This window comes from Phoxinus phoxinus (genome assembly GCF_949152265.1).
Source record: "Phoxinus phoxinus genome assembly, chromosome: 25".
In the NCBI taxonomy this organism is placed as follows: domain Eukaryota; kingdom Metazoa; phylum Chordata; class Actinopteri; order Cypriniformes; family Leuciscidae; genus Phoxinus; species Phoxinus phoxinus.
Genome location: NC_136900.1, coordinates 19,361,710 through 19,381,209, shown reverse-complemented (window position 1 = coordinate 19,381,209; position 19,500 = coordinate 19,361,710). Strand labels below are relative to the sequence as shown.

Below are 19,500 nucleotides of genomic sequence, written 5' to 3'. Positions count from 1 at the left end.
AGACAAGATACAGTATGTGATTGCAAAAAATGTCCTTTACTATGTTATTAGTGTTTTTCAGCTATATGAAAAATATAATTATTATAATCTGTTATACGCAAGGCAGCCAAATATGTAGATTTTGTATAATAACGTAAAATATAAATGTTGGCAGAATAGAATGTTATATATGTGACAAAACCCATATTATATTGCTCAAAGTTTGCTCTTTTATCAACTTTAAAATTAATTTGGAGAACACAATGAGACACACATGAGACTACAGTCTGCATAAAAGTACAGGGTGTAAAATGAATGTGGACATCATAGCTCAAATAATTTGGAGATAAATCTTCATATAGAAATCTTTGACTTTTGTTTCAGAATAAACATGAAAAGCAGAAGACTTGGGCAAAAGTCTCCATTTGATCTCTATATAAGCTCATTCCTGTCTAGGAGAAACAAATGAGACATCTTGTGTACTTTATTTAAAACGTGTATAGTAGTAGCTTGAAGGACTGTAAAAAATGATATGATCAATAAGTTATGACAACATATGTTTTGACATTGCTTTAACTTATTAAAAAAAAGTTTGTAATTTAAGTTGAAATTACATTTTTAAGTACAATCAATTTGGATGTTTAAGGCAGCAACTTATTTTTACAGTGAGATTTAAATAACTGAGTTGGAGTTCACTTGTGTTTATTCACACACATCCCGCCCAGCTCCAAGTGTCCTGTGTCTCCAGAGATCCCACCAGGCCTCCCATTCCAAAGTCAGCCAGTTCCTCGGCCCCGCCTCCTTGACTCCTCTGAAACCATTCTCTTGTGTGGATTTGCCTTGGGTCTTCCGGTCTCCAACTCCACCTAGTAAAGAGGATCCCCTGGCTCTGCCTCCAGCCGCTGATCCCGTCACTCCAACTCGGTCCGTCGACCTGTCGGCTCCACCTTGGCTCCTCCCTCCCTTGGCACCACCAGAAACCATCATCCATACGGCTCCACTGGGCTCCCTTGTCCCTCCAGCTCCGCCTTGGTCAGACGTCACCCTGCCTGAGCCGCGCACTTACGGGATGTCCGCTGCACTCCGTCTCCACCCATTTTGCATCGTCTGGCTCCGCCTTCCCTTCGGCTCCACCGCGGTCCTCAGTCCCTCTGGCTCCACCTCGGTCCTCAGTCCCTCTGGCTCCACCTCGGTCTTCAGTCCCTCTGGCTCCACCTTGGTCTTCAGTCCCTCTGGCTCCACCTTGGTTCTCCAGAGCCCACACCCTCCCTCCTCAGTTTGACTGTTTACTGACTGTTATGCGCCTTCCCGGGGGTTATTCTCCGTGTTCATTAAAGACTGTGTTATCTGTGCGTCCTGCGTTTTAGATTTAATACTACATAACATGACAGCAGGAGGCTTGATTCTCCTGAAAAGTGTGATTTATTGGAAGGTTATTTTGTAAGTCTAAATAATTGAGTTGGGGTGGTAAGATTTTGGGTGTACATCAGGACCTCCATATCCCATCATGCCCTTAAGCAAGGCACAAGAAAGTACGGTTGCTTCAGAGGGCTGTGCCTGCAATAATGGAACTGCGGATAAGAAGTTGTCGCTTGACGACAGGAAAATATATAAAATTCTCATTATGCAGCACACTAATTTCACAAAAGGCTCTCATTTTAATGATTAATGTTTAAGATTATCCCAAAAAATTGTGCCTGTGCAAAACTTTACGTCACTAGCTATTTCATAAAAATCGGCAAAGGGTTTTCAGATGCAGTTGAAGGCAATATCGCAGCTTCAGATGTCGGCATCCCTCACGCTAAAGCTTTATTGAATTGATGATCATTAAAATGTAACTGCTGCAAATTATAAGTGCCATTTGTATAGAGCGAGGTCTGATGATTTACTCTAGTCAGGTAGCCATCACTGCTGTCTTCAACAAAATGTCTTCACGCAAGATTTTCATTAAAACTCCCAAGATTTAGAATACCATTTTTTTGCCTTCCCTCATCTGCCTTCTCGATCCTGTCAAAAAAACAGGGTAATATTACCATCCTATGCAAATGCGTGGCCTGATTTACATCCCTTTTTAATTGGAGAAGAAAAAAAGGTACATACTGTATGTGGAAAAAGGTATGGTGCATCTGACTCCACTTCGGTAGAAACCGCAGTTATTCTGTCATTGAGACAACAACATTAGCACCGGCTCATATAACACATGCCCATTTGCTGATGTTCACTTCAAATTGTCATTTTTTATAAGGGAAATGAGCACATAATGAATGAAAGTGCTCTGGCTACGTGAAGCTTTAGTTCCACTTCCTCGTTACTGTGAAATGTTCTATAGATTGACATTGACAGGATTCCCAAAAAGTATATTGGATTGTTAATTGGGGGATATCTGTCACACTTCGGCCCCAGTGCAGTTACAAGTTACTTCTTTATAATGTCTTTGTCAGTTGTATTGAAGCTGTGTTTTTTCTTAATTTTTTTCTCCTTCCCTTCACTCTTGTGGCTTAGGGTTGATTGAAAGGAATGAGCCAAAATGACACTGTGGAATTTATAGTTTATAGTTTAAATATAATTTATTCCTGTGATGCAAAGCTGAATTTTCAGCATCATTACTCCAGTCTTCAGTGTAATCCTCCAGAAATGATTCTAATGCTGATCTGCTGCTTTCATTGTATTTTCAATGTTAGAAACAGTTGTGTTGCTTAATATGTTTTTTTGTGGAAAACAAAACTTTTTTCTGGATTCTTGGAAATCAAGGAAACTGGTTATTTATTGGCACTTCTTTTTTCTTAATGCTAGGTCAAATTAAGTTAAATGCATTGTGGGATGTATCTCTCACACAGAATTAGCCCAGCAGATGTCAGTCAAATTCTGGACTTTTTATCTTGAATCTTTCCATCATGAAGCTTTAGAACATGATGAACAACCGCAGCTGTAATGTCGCTGTTATGGAAATGTATTTGAGGCTGTCAGAAGCAAAAAACATTTTTTTCCTTTATTAATCTCATGATTAAAGAAAATCTCTGTAATTAATTTGTCATTTATCTAATTTTCTCATCTAACCACAGCAGAGGGGTGTTCATCTGCCGCGAAACTGTGTTGGTCTTGTTCGGGGCAAATTGAATTAGCCCACATAAATGAAGTTTAATTAAGATACTGGTTTTAATGATTGGGCTCTGTGTCCTCTGCATTGCCACTCATCACTCATTTAGACAAAAGAACCTTCCCTCTCATGCCTCCAGACTTTCTCAGCTTTCAGATCTAGGACTGATTAGGAGACCAATGTGTGTTTTCCGCACAGAATGGCTTGGATGCATCAATATTCGCCACTTTGCCTTCTAAGAGACCACTTTTAAAAAATCTATGGTTTGAGTTTCACAGTGGATTTTTATGGTGTTGCTAGCCTGTACAAAAATCACATATTCCATGGGTGGTTATATTATATTATACTCCTCTGTGTCAGTCTGTGAATTAGTGGTGAGTTTTTTCACTGACTCTTTCTGCGAGTTACATTGTTACACCAGCAGGTCCCGTGTCCCGAGTGAATGATTAACTTAATCTTTCATCACAATTCGTTCAAGTACATTGATTCATTCTGAAACAAAACAATGCCTCTTTGAGTGAATCATTCACTCAACGGATTTGTTCAACAACACATTTATTCAGGAACTAAACAAGTGACTGTCGTTTTGAGCGCATCATTGAATCATTTACTCAGCTGACTAGTTCAAAAACACAGATTCATTCCAGAAAGAAAACAAGTCAGTTATTATAAATGAGTCACTGAATAATTCACTCAAGTGATACGTTCAAAAGGGGGGTTATTTCACGAAAGCCACCACTGTGTGTTGCTCTGATGGTTCTGCTGTGGCTTCGTGAATGCTTTCGTTGACAGAGCAAAAATAGACAAAGTAACTGTAATAGTGTATTTAAAATGTAAGTTGCTTAATATTAACATTGTTTAATGGACTGTTGAATAAAAGCAGTCTCACTCACGATTATGTGACTGGTTACATGATTAATCAAAATTAGTGTTTTAATCTATTCAATTTGATTGATTGATTGATTGATTGATTGATTGATTGATTGATTGATTGATTGATTGGATTGAATTGAACAAGGCAAAATCTTTCAAGTACCTTGATTGATTGATTGATTGATTGATTGATTGATTGATTGATTGATTGATTGATTGATTGATTGATTGATTGATTGATTGATTTGAACAAGGCAACATCTTTCAAGTACCACCTGGAATCCCCTGGGGTTACATGACACTGCTTCATTTCTGCAGTGTAGTTGAACCTTATTTCAAGTTCATGGTCCAGTCTTTGCTTGAGATTAAGTGGTTTAGTTTGCGGCATTCTCCTAAGATACTGTGTCCAAGATCTCTTTAATGTGGCTGAACCCAAGTGATTCATTAAACCAACAAGACGAGTAAGTGCTCCCTCTGGTGAGGTAAAAGCTTCCCATTCAGTTGAGTTGTAGACCTCGGTCCACTACAGAGACGCATTGTATTTCATTCTCTGTAAACGAGTCCCTGTAAATTCTAGCCTGACAAGTGCAATGATTGAGCGCTCCGTTTAGACCTGTTAATTTGCTCTTTGCTACTGACCATTTTAAAGCTCTCCTTTGTTGCTTTATGCAGTATTTAACATAAATGGGGAAATGCAAGTATCAACACTCCACAATTAACCTCAGGTATTACAGAGAGTCACGGCAGGTGTGTGTATGGGTAATAGGTTTGCATTGTGTTGGAGGTGTGTTGTGACTGATCAACTGCTTTAAGTGTGTTTGGGAAATGTCAGGCCCTTTTATCCTAACTGCGAGTTTTAACACACTACAAACGCAACTCACCCCTTTTTTGTATAACTTGGGCAGTAATTGTGGGATATTGTGACGTGTACGTCCCCAGAAGAAGAAAAAAAAACAGGGAGTTTCAGGGAGTTCAGAAACCTTAGGGTTTAGCTAGTGGAGTCTTTGCAGAGGATTCACACTAATATTGTTGTTGGTGTTGTTTGTCTTTTTGTTATTTTCTCTTGCTAACCTCATTGGAAAGGTCACTCCCGCCGGCGCTAATAAACTAATTATCGCAGAGCACGGCATGAATTCATCATCAGGCATTGAGGCATTGTGTGAATTAGTTTGGCATGCTTTGGAAAGAAGAAATTACATTGGAAATCCTTTGAAAATAAATTAAACTTGCAAATAAATGAATGCTTTTCCCCATAGCTGGCCAGGAACTGAGGAGTTGCACCAAGCCTGTCACTTGGGCATGTTTAGAAAAAAATTATAAATGGGCTCAGATTTTACCATTTGAAAGTTTTGCATTAGACTCATGTCTTCTTGTATTGCAGGCTTGGAGAAGGTTGGCAGGGACTCCACTTACGAGCAAGAGGGGAAGGTGCAGTTTGTGATGGACGCGGTGTACGCCATGGCCCACGCGCTGCACCGCATGCATAGGGACCTCTGTCTGGGATATCCAGGCCTTTGCCCCCGCATGAGCAGCATAGATGGCAAGGAGCTCCTGGGATACATCAGAAACGTCAGCTTTAATGGTGAGAAACATCCGCTATTCTAACAAATTATTCTCCTCCTCAGTTTAATTGGATCGTTTGAAAGCACACTTGAACTTCAACCCCGATTGAAGTTCGAATTAATTTGCATAATTTTTTTAAAAGACACCTTTGTTCATTATCAGAAATGTTTGTACTTTGAAAATGCATAGCTCTTGTGCATTTAGAAAAATTAGTTTTTTACAAGTTCCTAATCATTTCTTTTTCTACATTGATATCATTTAGCCCTCATTGTGTATTAAAAAAAATAATGTTTGACAATAATTGATATATTAACTTGTATAATGGATGTTTAATGAATTGATGTTTATGTAATTTCAGCCTAACTTTAAGATCTCTGGGACTCTAAGAATTAACCAAATATATATAAAAAATGTTTTGTTGTTGTTTCCATTAAGTTCTGGAATGTCTGCAGTTTATCCGCCAGTGCATAACAATTTACTATATAGTTATTTTCAATAATCCAATTTATTTCTGATTTCTGTTGATATCTGAAATGAAGTCAAATTTTGACAATGGTTTCTGAGGATAGCAAGTGCAATTGGAACTCTTTTTAAGTAGTGGTCATTCTTTCTTTCTCAAAATGGCTTAGAAAATGCACATAATCTTTAAGGAACCAGAATCATTCAGTTCCTTACTGTACAATTCCCTCCCTACTGTCTGTCCACGCTCCTCTTCCTCAGTTCTGCATTCTGCAACTTTGTGTCATGAACTCCTCACCTCATCTACGCACTCGCATCTCTTTATAGAAAACGTTTATGCTGCTAATTTTTTTTTTCCTGCGTGCGGTGCATTGAAAATTCCTCGGAGCAGGGTTCCCTTTTCTTGCTACATCATTTGAGTGATCTTCTCCAGAAATCTCACACATTTGAAAGTAAAAAAAAATTTCTCTGTTTAAAGGGTAGGGACACACCAAAGTGACGCCAAAGAACTAGCGCTGATGAAAGCCGACTGTGTTATCGCCTACTTCAGGGGAAAAAGCTGTGCTTGAACACACCAAAAGTACTACAGCCGACTGTCGGCTAGCGTGTGCGTTCTGCGCCTGCGTGTAAAAGAGATAACTGTCAATTTAAGCAGATATATTCGTCTATATTAGTCAGTCAAAAAGGTAAAGCGAAACTAAGACTGCAGGTTTACAAACCATAAACCATAACCGTTTTGAATATCAATCATGCTGATCATGTTCTTTATTCCACTCCGCTCATGTTATTATGAAAATATGTGTGCACTGGAATGCTCAGGTAAGATGAGGTAAAATTAAAACAGCCTTCTATCTGTGCTCGCTTTCATCACTTTTGCTCTCGTCGCTAAACTGAACAGCCAATCAGAGTTCTCTCTCTCTCTCTCACCGACCGCCCTACAGCGATTCTACATGTTGAATCGGCCCAAAACAACCCGACGGCGTCCGACTAGAGCCGACAGTGCGCAACACACCAAAGTCGGCGACGCTCAAAAACATCGGCCGACCGTCTGCTTGGTGTGTCTCTGGCTTAACAAATCTTTTTAGCTTTTTTTTTTCTTCTTTTAAGTAGGGGTTTATGCGGTAATGCAGATGGTCACATGCCCCCTTCCTCTTCTTTCTCATACAGTCTTGCTCCTCTAACTTCTCAAAGCATTTGAGTCAATCTGATATATGTGAATAACACATAAACTTTTACAACATGTAACGTCATTTAACCATTTTTCTTCTGCAACGTGACACACTTCTATGTGATGAAGCATATTTGAGGGGAAAATGTCAGACGGGACTATTGTTGTATGGGACTTATGTGAAAAGGGGTCTCTAAATGAATGTTTGACTTCTTCCAGGCATGAAAGAACGAATGATTCCCACCATAGGCTACATGTGTTGTTGTTTTTATGTGGTTGAGTCATTTGGTCAAACATTTATGCTACTCCATTCTGCATTATGTACATTTCAGTGGATAAAAATGAATAAATGAATAGCTTGGTCTGGCCAGTTTCATATTTGCTTTTGGTACTGGATTCATTTGTACATTTGATGACGCCATAAGATCTTTGAAATAAGATCCACAGATATTTGACAGACTGGTTAGATATGATTTCAACAAAACGAATATCTGTTTTGCCCTGCTAGCCGGAGATTTACCATCACATGACACCAGAAAAATTTAAGTTAACCAATTAATTCAATAAAATCTACAGTTATTTTTGTATCCTTGATATACAGTGTGACTATAATTTTTGTTAAAGGGGTCATGACATATATGCATATATACTTTACTTAGCAAGTTTCTTAGCTTAAAACGCCCTCCTTGTTATAAACAAAGCATTTATTATGATATTTGCGGATCTATGACATCACATGGACAAATAAATTTGCATATGACTGCCTCCAGAGCAAGACATTGACGAATAGTTATACATCATCGCACCATAGGCCCCGCCCTCTGGCATTTAGTTGCGTAACGGCTGACATTTAGCTATACTGGATGTGAGTGTCGCGTCAAAAAGCTACTATAACATTATAATCACTGACGCTGTCTACACTGGCGATACAGATGCGTGTCCGTTTTGAGTCTGTCGACAACAGGACAGAAGTAAGAGCGAAAGACCGCTCGCTTTGACGTGCCCAGTTTAAACCGCTAGTTTGCATCTTTGTTCGGACTTCAGAAGGATCCCAGCATCGGAAACAAACGTCGGTTTATTTTTAATGGCATCCTGGATCGCATCGGATAATTCTATGTTTGTTCTGAGCATTTTGTTTTGTAAACAAGGCAGAGTTTAATGGAGAGTTTGTAAAAAAAACTTTTGTTGACAGATGAAGCACTCATCTGTATTGGATCTGACAGCAGCTGCATCACAAACCGTAAGTAAATGATTTCATAATGCTTTGACTGTAAATTAGGGTTTTATATGGATAATGTTAGCCAATCATAACTGTGGCCGTTTACTGACAAGCTTTAAATGAGCCGTCCCTTAAAAACGGATCATTTCAGACACAGGGTCAGTATGAGGGTTGAAAATAATAGTTTTTCCGCATATATATTTCAGTTGTGTGCAAAAAAAATTACATTATAAGGGATCCTCAATGAACATGTTAAAAAAATCCATGTCATGACCCCTTTTAATATTTTTTTATTCGATTCTTTTTAATTTTTTAATTTTTTGTTTTCATTGTAAAAGTTTTAGTAATTTTTTGTATTAAAAAAAAACAGTTTTATAAAAAAATAAATCAAAGTTTTATTTTATTTTTAATATTTAACTTAAACTAAAAGAAAATCAGTAATTTTGCCATTCCATCTAGCGGAAATAAAATGTTTCTATATTTTAAAAAAAATTTTTTTTTTTTTTTAATGTTAAGGAATGCAAATGTTTTTTAATGGTTTTAATTATAGTTTTATTTAAATATAATAACTCTGCAAATTGCTTGATCTAATTATATCACATTTATTATTATAATTCTGAATAATCAATCAAACTAATCATAATACAGTTTTTTCCAACTGCTTACACACAAAATCTTTTCATGTCACGCTTTTTGAAACCTCTCACTCAAAGTGCAAAACTACACACCAAATCTCCAAAAACCATAAGCTATTTCTCAGCCTTTGACTCAGTTTTAATTGCATAAAACACTTCAAAACACTACTCACAATTCTCAACTCAAAAAACACAAAAATATAACAGGAAGTGACTTGCTTTCCTTTTCCAAACACAACCAGTCAAAATGCTATACTTATTCACTAGGTCACACACACACACACGCACACACACACACACTCCTCACATGAGCAAACACTAATTGATCACTAACCAATCACTACTTTATTGTAGTATAGGCCTATAAATAAGTCAAATGTCAGATTCCCTGTTTTGAACAATGGATGCCAACAATGGACAGAGACCCCACACACAGTTGTGTCCTTTACTGTATTCTAAAGAATATACTTTTGGTTCACATGTTTATGGTTTTGTTGTATGCTACTATACAACAGTAATGTTTGGCATTCTGACATGTTTATGGCATTTTGAATGCTAAGATATAATGAGATCATTTAAAGGTTCAGGAGGTATGGTATGTTTAAATGAGTTGTTTTTAAGACATTTTGAAGATTTGGAGGATGTAGAAGTTTGCAGACAGGATTTCATGACTTTTAGGTTGAAGCATGGCCAGTTCGCTCCTCAGCGTAATGAATGCAAAAGTGTGGCTTGAAGGGTTTACGCCTTTGCACAAACAACGGCGTTAGGGATGGATGTGACCGTAAGCGCACGCTAGTTTGGCTGTGCTCAATCATGTGACCATAAATTGTTGATGTTTACGTTCAGTCGGCTCCCTGAGTCAAATGTAATTAAATGTTTAATTCGTTTGACAAAATTCGTTTGACAAAATGCATTTCAATTGCTGTGTTTGTGTTTTGCATTCATTAACGCGTGTGTGCGTGTGTGTGTGTGCGTGCGTGCGTGCGTGCGTGTGTGTGTGTGCGTGTGTGTGTGCGTGTGTGTGTGTGTGTGTGTGTGAGAGTTGAGCCATCATATGTGTTTAGGATCACATGATGCACAACTGACATTTCATTTCTGTTTTCTTACATGGAACGCTTGATTGAGTCAGTAAGGGATGTTTTTTTACAAACAGCAAGAGGACCATTTTAATCAAGTCACTGATAAAAGCAGCAGATCTGAGGAGTCGAGCATCAAACCCAGAACCTTTATCCCAGAGCTATGACAGCTACTATCGCCAGCAGGCAATTGCCAAGTCAACTGCAATCAGATGCACTTCAGTGGCTTCATACATATGCTTATTTTTAGATGTGTGTTAGACCTCTGAAGGGAGAGCAGAGCAAAGAAATGAACATGTCTGTCATCATGATCACACCAAATGTCTTGTAGTTGTTGTTGTTTTTTACACGTGCTTGCACACTTGTGGTGTAGTGGCCAACATATATCCAAGCTTAAACCTCAGTACTATGTTTCTTTCTTTTATGCCAAAAATAAATAAGGATATTAAGTAAATATCATGTTCCATGAAGATATATTGTAAATTTCCAACCATAAATATATAAAAAAATTATATTTTTGTGAGTGAATACACCATAATTGCAAACATAAATGGACAACTTTAAAGGAGATTTTCTCAATGTTTTTTTTTTCACCCTCAGATTCCAGATTTTCTAATTGTTGTATCTCAGCCAAATATTGTCCTATCCCTCAAACCAATGGAAAGCTTATTTATTCAGCTTTCATATTATGTATAACTCTCAATTTACAAAAATTGACCCATGTGACTGGTTTTATGGTCCAGGGTCACATTTGTCCATGTCGTTTGTTTTGTTTTCCATACTGAAGTGAACTCAAGTCCCACCCTACAACACAGTTTTGCGAATAGGTGCTGTTTTTAAAGTATATAGTAAATGGTTGTACAGTAGTAGCATAGCATTCAGCATTTAAGAAGAAGAACTCTCACATGCCAGTCAGAGTGTCTTAATAGTGAGCGATTGATTACAGTGCTGACCTGGAATGTTTTCATTGTGTTTTCATCTCTATTATCGATTTTCTCTTAGTTTCTCTTAGTGAAAACAGATTATTAAGTATCTGGATAATGGCTGAATAAATGGAGGACGGGGAAAGGACGTTGAATGCTTCTGCTGTGAGCATGACGGCAACTAATTGTCTTTATAAACAGCGGGAGAATCAATACAGTGAGACGGGTTCAATAAACAGGGGATTTTAGGTATCTTATGTTTCTTTAATACGAGACGCGTTATCTCAGTCTTGGAAAAGGGCATCATCACTTCACATCGGACAGCTGAATTAATTGACGAATTAACCTTTTGACACGTTCATTTGTTGCTGACATGTAGGTTTGCCATCAAACTCTGGCATGAGATCAAGTATAATATTTGGCCTGATTCATGAGGCCTATTTTGTTTGAGCAACTTATGTGTCCAAAGGTCAAGCCTCAGGTAGTCCTTCTGCATTTTGCTTTGGCATAAAGCTCTCAGAAGACGCATAAAACATTCGAATCCAATAGAATGAACCAGCTTAGGGCTCGCAACTCTTCACTTTTGCCAAAAACGCAATGCCAGTGGTCGCGGTTCTCAATGATGTGGTTACACAGTTGGCTGTGTTTCAAGCCTGGTGGATGAGTGTAGAGACGCACCCTACAGAGATGATCTTTCATGCCCTCTACATGACTGAACGCCCTCCTTAAAGCAAAAACTGCCTTATTTATCATTTACTCGGGCTGTGTTTCAAGGGCGTGAGCGTCTCGAGCATTCAACTTCTGTTGATTAGGTTAGCACTTCCCATAAGAGAGCTGGCAAACACACCACTTGAACATGAGCTCCATCAAATAGCTATTAGTATGAATCTCCCTCGAGTTCGCAAGGTTGTTGAAGGCATTTCACTCATAGGAAATTAAGTAAGATGTAGCGGTTCTAAAGTAGCCCACAACATAAGGGAATTGAGTATGGCTGTATAATAATCAAAGCAGAGACCATGGTTTATTTGTTTAATTTTTTAATTTTTTCGATTGTTAACATTTGATTTCCATGCCATTTATTATTATTTTTTTCTAATTAATTTTCTTTTATTTCATATTTTATTTATTTTATTTTCAATGTTTTTTTTTCTTTAATTTAATTTTATAGACTTGGATCTGAAAAATCTTTTAAAATGCTCTAAGTCTCCACAAAGTATCTTCTTTGCTTTCTCTCTTAGCTCACTTCATCAATTAGATTTGGTTTCCTCAACAAGACTTTGTGAACTTGGAATTAATCTTAGTATGAATCTCCCTACAGTTCTGTTTCCCTCACAGCAAATGAACACTGTAAAAAATAATTGTTGGTTTAACTTAAAAAAGTGAATAACCTAGTTGCCTTAAAATTTTGAGTTTGTTTTAACCGAATTTGAGTTAATACAATAAAGAAGATTGGTTTAATCAACAGAAACTCAAATCAGTATGTTATCTGAACCACATTAATTATTTTAAGTTGATTTGACTAAAGAAAAAAAATTGTGATTACTAAGCATTAAAATAAATGTTTTCATCGGTTCAGAAGTATCCCTTTTACTCAGAAAGCATGCAGGTGAAACTCGAAAAATTAGAATATGGTGCAAAAGTTCATTTATTTCACCTTTTAAGTTGAATTACTGAAATAAATGAACTTTTGCACCATATTCTAATTTTTCGAGTTTCATCTGTCATTTTTCTAACATTTGGAAATTGTATTTGGCCCTAATAATTGAGACTTGAGTTTCCAGGATTTTTTGGAGCTGTCGCACACTCATAAACCCGTTTTGTTCGCCTTTGTTCTTTTTAAATTCAGCACACTTGAGCTGATTCATTGTTGATGCTGAATATTAGCCATAGAGTGTTATAATGAGATACATCTTCAGGCAGTGCACAAGAGTGATTCACTCCACTGCGGATGATATCTGCAGTGCATATACTGTGAAAAGTAATGCCGAGATCAAGCCCGAAACTTGTGCCTACACGCCGCGCATAAATTACAGTAGAATGGCTCGCTGGTTTTAGGCACGTTCCCTCTCCGTGTTGTTCTTTCCGCAGACCACTTTGAATTACCTCTGTCTAATTGCAAGTCTTGAAAATGAGGTCTAACCTGTGATTAAACCAAGACTTGGCTTAATCAAAACATCTCATCCACCCTCTAATCATTCCTTCTGTATTGTCACAGTCTTCGCGCGAGGGGTTTGGATTGCAATAGCAAAAGGCCACAATCAAGTCGTTGATTAGAGAACGGTCAGTGTCCTGCATCAAGATCAAGAGGCTTATACCAAATTTGTGCTGAATTTTTTTTAAGCAAAAACAGACGCATTGCGCTAGACAATTTATGTGAGGGACAGTGCGTGATCCGTCTTCTGTCTTTGTCTCGTTATAACTGATTGACTCCATTAGTCATATTTTATATCGTTATACCTTCTTTTAATAATTATGTTAATTATCTATTACTTGCTTTGTTATATTTCATGTTATGTTTTTTTTTTTTTCTGTTTTGAGGCAGTTTGTTTTGTTGGGTTGTGTTTTTATGTGGTGGGTTTTGATGGTTACCTTTCAAGGGAACTCGACGCTGCGTCAATTGATAACGCTATGGAAATTACTTCGGATCAAGTTTCTGAACCACATGTAAAAACACGGCAATCATTGGCTAAGGCAGCGATGTGATGTCACTCATCGGGCCGGCATGACTACAAAAACTTTTTCACTGTGGCGTAGTGGGTATTAACGTTCCTATAGCGTTAGCAATTGATGCAGTGTTGAATTCCCTCGAAAGGGATCGACTTAGGGTTACGTGTGTAACCCCGGTTCCCTGAGAAGGGAACGAGACGCTGCGTGATGCTGTCATACTTCAGGCATGCATGCCTTCCTTCAGACAAATCGAATTTGATGACGTCTATCTCAGGCGTTTCTTTAGTCATGCCAGCAGAGTGATGTCACATGACTGCCTCGGCCAATGATTAGTGTGTTTTTACACGTGCTTCAGACACCGGCACAAACAAAAGGAAATATCATAGCAGCAAGAACTAAAGCAGCATCTCATTCACTTTTCAGGGAACTGGGTTATTTATGTAACCCTAAAGGTCCTTGCTCTCTGAGTCCGAAATTTTCGCATGCGTTTTTTCATATCCATCATTCGGTGGCTCTGAATTGTCAAAGCACCATTCAAATGCTTGGTTCGGATGCAAAAAATGCAGAAAATCTAACCCGTCCTGAATTTTTTTTATGACGGACGAATGTTTCAGAGGCAGTGTGTAAGCGTTATTGATACAACATGAGGTCGTATTTATTTTTTAACGTGCAAAAATTTCAGGACTCTTTTTTTTTGGTGCGTTTTTTGTTGCATTTTGAGTTTTGTTTAGCGTTTTGCTTTTATTTTTTAATTTTGTTTGGTTTAGTGTTTTTTGTGTTGTAATTTGCTTTGTACTGTTTGTGTCTGTATTTGTTTTGTGTTTTATTGTGTGGTTTTTTTTTTTGTTTAGTTTTATAAACAGGATGCAGGTTTTTGTAGTTTTTGTTTTGCTGTGTTGTTCGATTACTTTTTTTTATGGTGTTTGTTTTGTTGTTTTATTGTGTGAAAAATGGTTGTGATTTTAACAGACTGTAAAAATGCGACAATAAAACCCTTTTAATCGGTTCATTGAATAACTGTATTAGATCAAACCTTGCATTATTTTAGTGTCATCTCTGTTACCATGATGGTGTGTGAATGACCCTCCAGTTCTTTTTTACAGTATTGTTTTGCTTTACACATTTACATTTACACATTTATTCAGTTTACACAATTTTTCTCTTTGGCAATACAAATGTACAGTTTTTGTCACACCAATACAGTGAACAAGATTATCAAAATTGACCATCATCATGCCACAGTCCCCAATAAGGTCACCTACATCAGCTTTTCACTTTATTAGTAAGCTCTAACCTCATCAATAATAGATCATGTATGTGAGACTCTGGGTAATCGGATTATTTTGTTGCTCGAGGTGTGTCATACAGTAGCAGCAAACAGCATTTCCCGGTGAATCCTCCAGCTGACTGTATGCAGGTGTTTTAATAATGCATGATTCCCCATCTCGAGAGATGCTCATTTGATACAAACTCTCCCTCCTCACGAGCTGCTCTGTATCCTGCTGAAATTGCTCATCTGAGACGACTCCTGTAGGCCCGAGAAAACCTCACCGGGGCTTTATAATGATGGAATGATTTTGTATAATAACAGACAACAAACGACAAAGATCCTCTCATGCTTTGTTAGCAGTTTAGTAAATTGTTTTGTTCCGAATATGACCCTGATTTCATATTTAGCTTATCATTGATTGTAATTTATTCGCTTTGTTGGTTGAATGGAACTGGAGCATTATGCGTACTTTGTTTATGCAGAAACCCTGATGTTTTTATGTCTCAAGTAATGTCTAATGTGTTTACTGATTCATCTTGGCCACGGGAGATGAGAGCGTCTGATTCAGCATTGCACGTGATAGAGAAGTGTTATGACAATCATAATTTTAGTTTTATCTTTTTGGACAGGAAGTGCCAAGACCCTTGTTGTGTTTAATGAAAATGGAGATGCCCCCGGACGCTATGACATCTATCAGTATCAGATAACAAACAAGTCGGCTGAGTACAGAATCATCGGCCACTGGACGGATCAGCTGCATTTAAATGTAAGTTCGTCTGCATTCATTTTAAAGTGTGCTTAAATTTTCAGAGGCCGCCAATAAAATAGTTATTTACTTTGATAATGATGATTGTGGTGCAGATGACTGTCATTATGATTATGGCAATTACACTGTACAATTAGTGGTGTTGGATTAACACAAGTAATTCAGAAGTCATTTTTGTTGCATACTGTAGATATAGGGCCCTATCTTGCACCCAGCGCAATTGACTTTGAACACCGACGCATGTATCATTCCTATTTTGCACCCGCGCACAGCGGACTTTTCCCTCCACAGACGCACGTCGGTAAATTAGGAAATGAACTTGCGCTCGCGGGGGCGGTTCAGCGCAAAGAGAAGGCGTGTTCCGGCGCAAAACTTCCATGGTGCTATTTTCCAGTTTTAGAAAGCAATTGCGCCATTGACCAGGAAAAAAACAGTCTAAAGACAGTGGCGCGTTGCGCGTTAGTGATATGGTATTTTAAGGGCGCGTGCTTGACCATAATAGTAACGCGCATCTACTTTGATTCTCTAATATAAAAAGATGCAGCAGTTTTCATTTTTGCAAATCATACATTATTACAAGGAAAAATATTAACACACGAGGGAAATCATTGTTGTGTCCGTGAAGATGTGAAAAAGATATAGATAAAAAAAAAAAAAAAAAAAAAATTCTAGATTAGGCTACACATTTACTACCCAAATTATACGCCTGTTTAACCGAAGCTAATTTGGGTGGGTTTCTCCCATCATCCCCAATGTCACTTCTCTGTGTTTTACAGCCCTGACGAGAACGTCGGTTTCCTCGGCTGTGAATCGCTCCTGGCGCGCGCTGGCAAATCCGCCGTTATAATAGCAATCCGCCACGAAACAAGCGCGCCTGCTCTTAAAGGGAATGTGAGAGGACGCTCTGATTCGTTTATTTCACGTTACGCCCAAACCACACCTATGAATAATGAAGCTACTTTAGACCAACCCCTTTTAGATTTGCGTCGGGCGCAAGAGTCATTTATCGCGCTGGGAAAATAGCAACAGCGCCGGGATCCGCCCACAAAGTTACTTGCGCTTTGCACTTTGACACTTGCGTTTCAGATCGTTAAAATAGGGCCCGTTAAGTTAACTGTGAAAGCGTTGATACATAGATGCTGATTTACACTACCATTATAAAGGTTGTGGTCAGTATGATTTATTTTGTTATTTTTTTAAAGAAAGAAATTATTAATTTTATTCAGCAAGGATGTATTAAATTGATCAAAAGTGACAGTGAAGACAAAAGGTCGAAAAAAGATGTTACCAAAAAAATGCTTTTCTTTTGAACTTTCAATTCATCAAAGAATCCTGAAAAAAGTTTATCATGGTTTTCACTGAAATATGAAGCAGCAACTGAAGGATCATGTGACACTGAAGACTGGAGTAATGGCTATTGAAAATTCAGTTTTGCAACCACAAAAAAAACGGAGTTTATTATTAAATAAAAACATTTTAAAATGAATTAGAATTTAAAACGGTTATCTTTAAATTGTAATATTATTTCACAATATTACTGTTTTTACTGTATTTCTGATCATAGAAACGCAGTTTTTTTTAGACTTCTTTCAAAAACATTTAAATTATATTATATTATATTTTAAATATTTTATTTTTATAGATGTACAATAACTGTAGGTGTTAACTTATGTTCTGATTTTGTTTTACTTTAACAGGCCATTGTAGCTATTGTTGATTAATTTAGTCAAATTTCCCATCTTTATCTTTTTAGTGTCTCTTAATTAGTAATATATTCCTTTGTTAAATATGTATTTCATTTATTTGTTTATTTTTATTTCCCATACAAGGTCTTATCTCTTAAACAGCAAAAATGCACCACAAGATGCATACTCTTTAGTCTCTTGTAATCAGGAGAAATCATTTTTCACCCAATACTGTTATCATTATCATAGTTGAGTTTGTGAGTCATATGTCTTGGTTCTAATTTTCTGTGCTCGTTTTGTCAGTCTGACCTAAAACCAATACGTCTGCCCATGGGGTTGAACATTCTGACTTTTTTCAGGAAGTAGTTTATATATTAATATATATATTATATATTATATTATATAATTATTAATATATATATATATATATATATATATATATATATATATATATTAATCTTACTATATAACTATAAGCAATATAGCTGCTAATATTAATTGTGAACACCTTCGTAAGATGCTGAAGAAGACAATTTAGTCATATGTTGTTCATGCTGTTATTAAACCAAAGTTCAAACCAGGATTGCTTGAAAATTAAATGTTTTGTCATAAATTACATTATATAAACCCCCTGAGCATCTTTATTATTGTATGACCTCTGAACTTGACATGAAGGGTCTGGTTTATAAATTTGTTGAATGCTTAAATGACTCCAGAGTTCTTCCTACACAATATTTAAAGATGTCCTGGGAAAAAAAGACTTGGGTATAGATATTTCAGAAGACTCCTGGGCCGAGGCCCTCCGGGGTATTAGGTCTTGCTCCATCAGTTTTAATTTTCAACTGATACAATACAAAGTTGTGCATAGATTGCACTACTCTCTTACAAAATGACATTCTATATATCCCTCTGTCTCACCTTTGTGTGTTAAATGCAAGTCCAATGAGGGTACATTGGCTCATTTATTCTGTTTCTGCCCAAAAAATATGTAAATTCTGTCTTTTGTTTTTACTCAAAGGTACTTAAGACTGACTTTTCCTCATGATCCCCGTGTTGCAATATTAGGCTTGGCCCCTTCCTTAGAGACCTATAACCATAATCAAATCCAGACGATACAATATGGGATGACAATAGCGAAGAAGGCAATTTTGTTGATGTGGAACAAAGAGTTTGTACCTATATTTGAGATGTGGCTTGCAGAGGTTAGCAGTGTGCTACATATGGAAAAGATCAGATATGAAGTTGCTGGTAAACCGAAGAAATTCTTACAGATTTGGAAGTCCTTTATGGAATTTCTGGAAGGGGATCATGGAATTGAGCATATTGGACATATGTTCTAAGAGGTGTGGTACTGTAGACTAGTGTCTTGCAGGGTGCAATAACTCACCTTTTTCCATAATTGGGTAATCATTGGTATTGGCATTTTATTTTAAGTATACCGCGCCTAGGCAAAAGAAACCGAAAGGAGGGAAACCTCTTGTCGACCTCTAGCCCAGCTCGACTGATGATGATTTGCTGGCATGGGGTGGGGGGTTGTTCTGTAAAAATGTGAAAAGCTTTAAATAAAATATATATATTTTTAAATGTTTAAAAAAATGACATTATATAGCTACTTGATTAGGGATTATATGGATTGTATGCATTATATAGATTAAATGGAACTTGGAGCATTATATGGACATTGGAGCTAGATTTGCCCACATCTGAGGTTGAGTCTCAAGAAGCACATCAGTAACATTTCTTTTATTTATTTTTCTACGGCATGTTTATAAAAGCTACTTAAATGTCCTAATTGAACTAAGACCAAATCCTGATTTAACCTAAGCTCTGTCTGTGAAACCAGGCCTAAATGTTTTATTTGCTGATCATTTTCCACTCTTACCTGTTTAAGGGTTAATCCTATAAAATATGAAAATAATGAGGTCCTATTTTAATGTTTTACATTTTCAACTTTCTTAAATGTTGCTGTTTTAGCATAAAACATGCAAAGTTACAAAGCACGAAGTCACTCCAAAGGGAGATATTCTCTATATCACGGTTTCTGAACTCCCTGAAACGCCTCCATTGTAGTCTCAAGTTTTCTTCCATGAACTTCCTGACCCACCAAGATTTCCCACATT

General features: G+C 37.2%; 1 protein-coding gene across 5 annotated transcripts in view; it reads left to right on the top strand.

The window, feature by feature from the left end:
* grm8b (glutamate receptor, metabotropic 8b) overlaps positions 1-19,500 on the top strand; it is a 151,901-nt gene that overhangs the window by 117,281 nt on the left and 15,120 nt on the right. For 3 of the 5 annotated variants that reach the window (XM_079603973.1, XM_079603972.1, XM_079603971.1), the window contains exons 7-9: positions 5,331-5,531; positions 8,332-8,379; positions 15,559-15,695. In XM_079603973.1, coding sequence (XP_079460099.1) covers positions 5,331-5,531; positions 8,332-8,379; positions 15,559-15,695 — 386 coding nt within the window. The remainder of the gene's footprint in view (positions 1-5,330; positions 5,532-8,331; positions 8,380-15,558; positions 15,696-19,500) is intronic. The other 2 variants (XM_079603974.1, XM_079603975.1) reach the window with 1 other exon arrangement.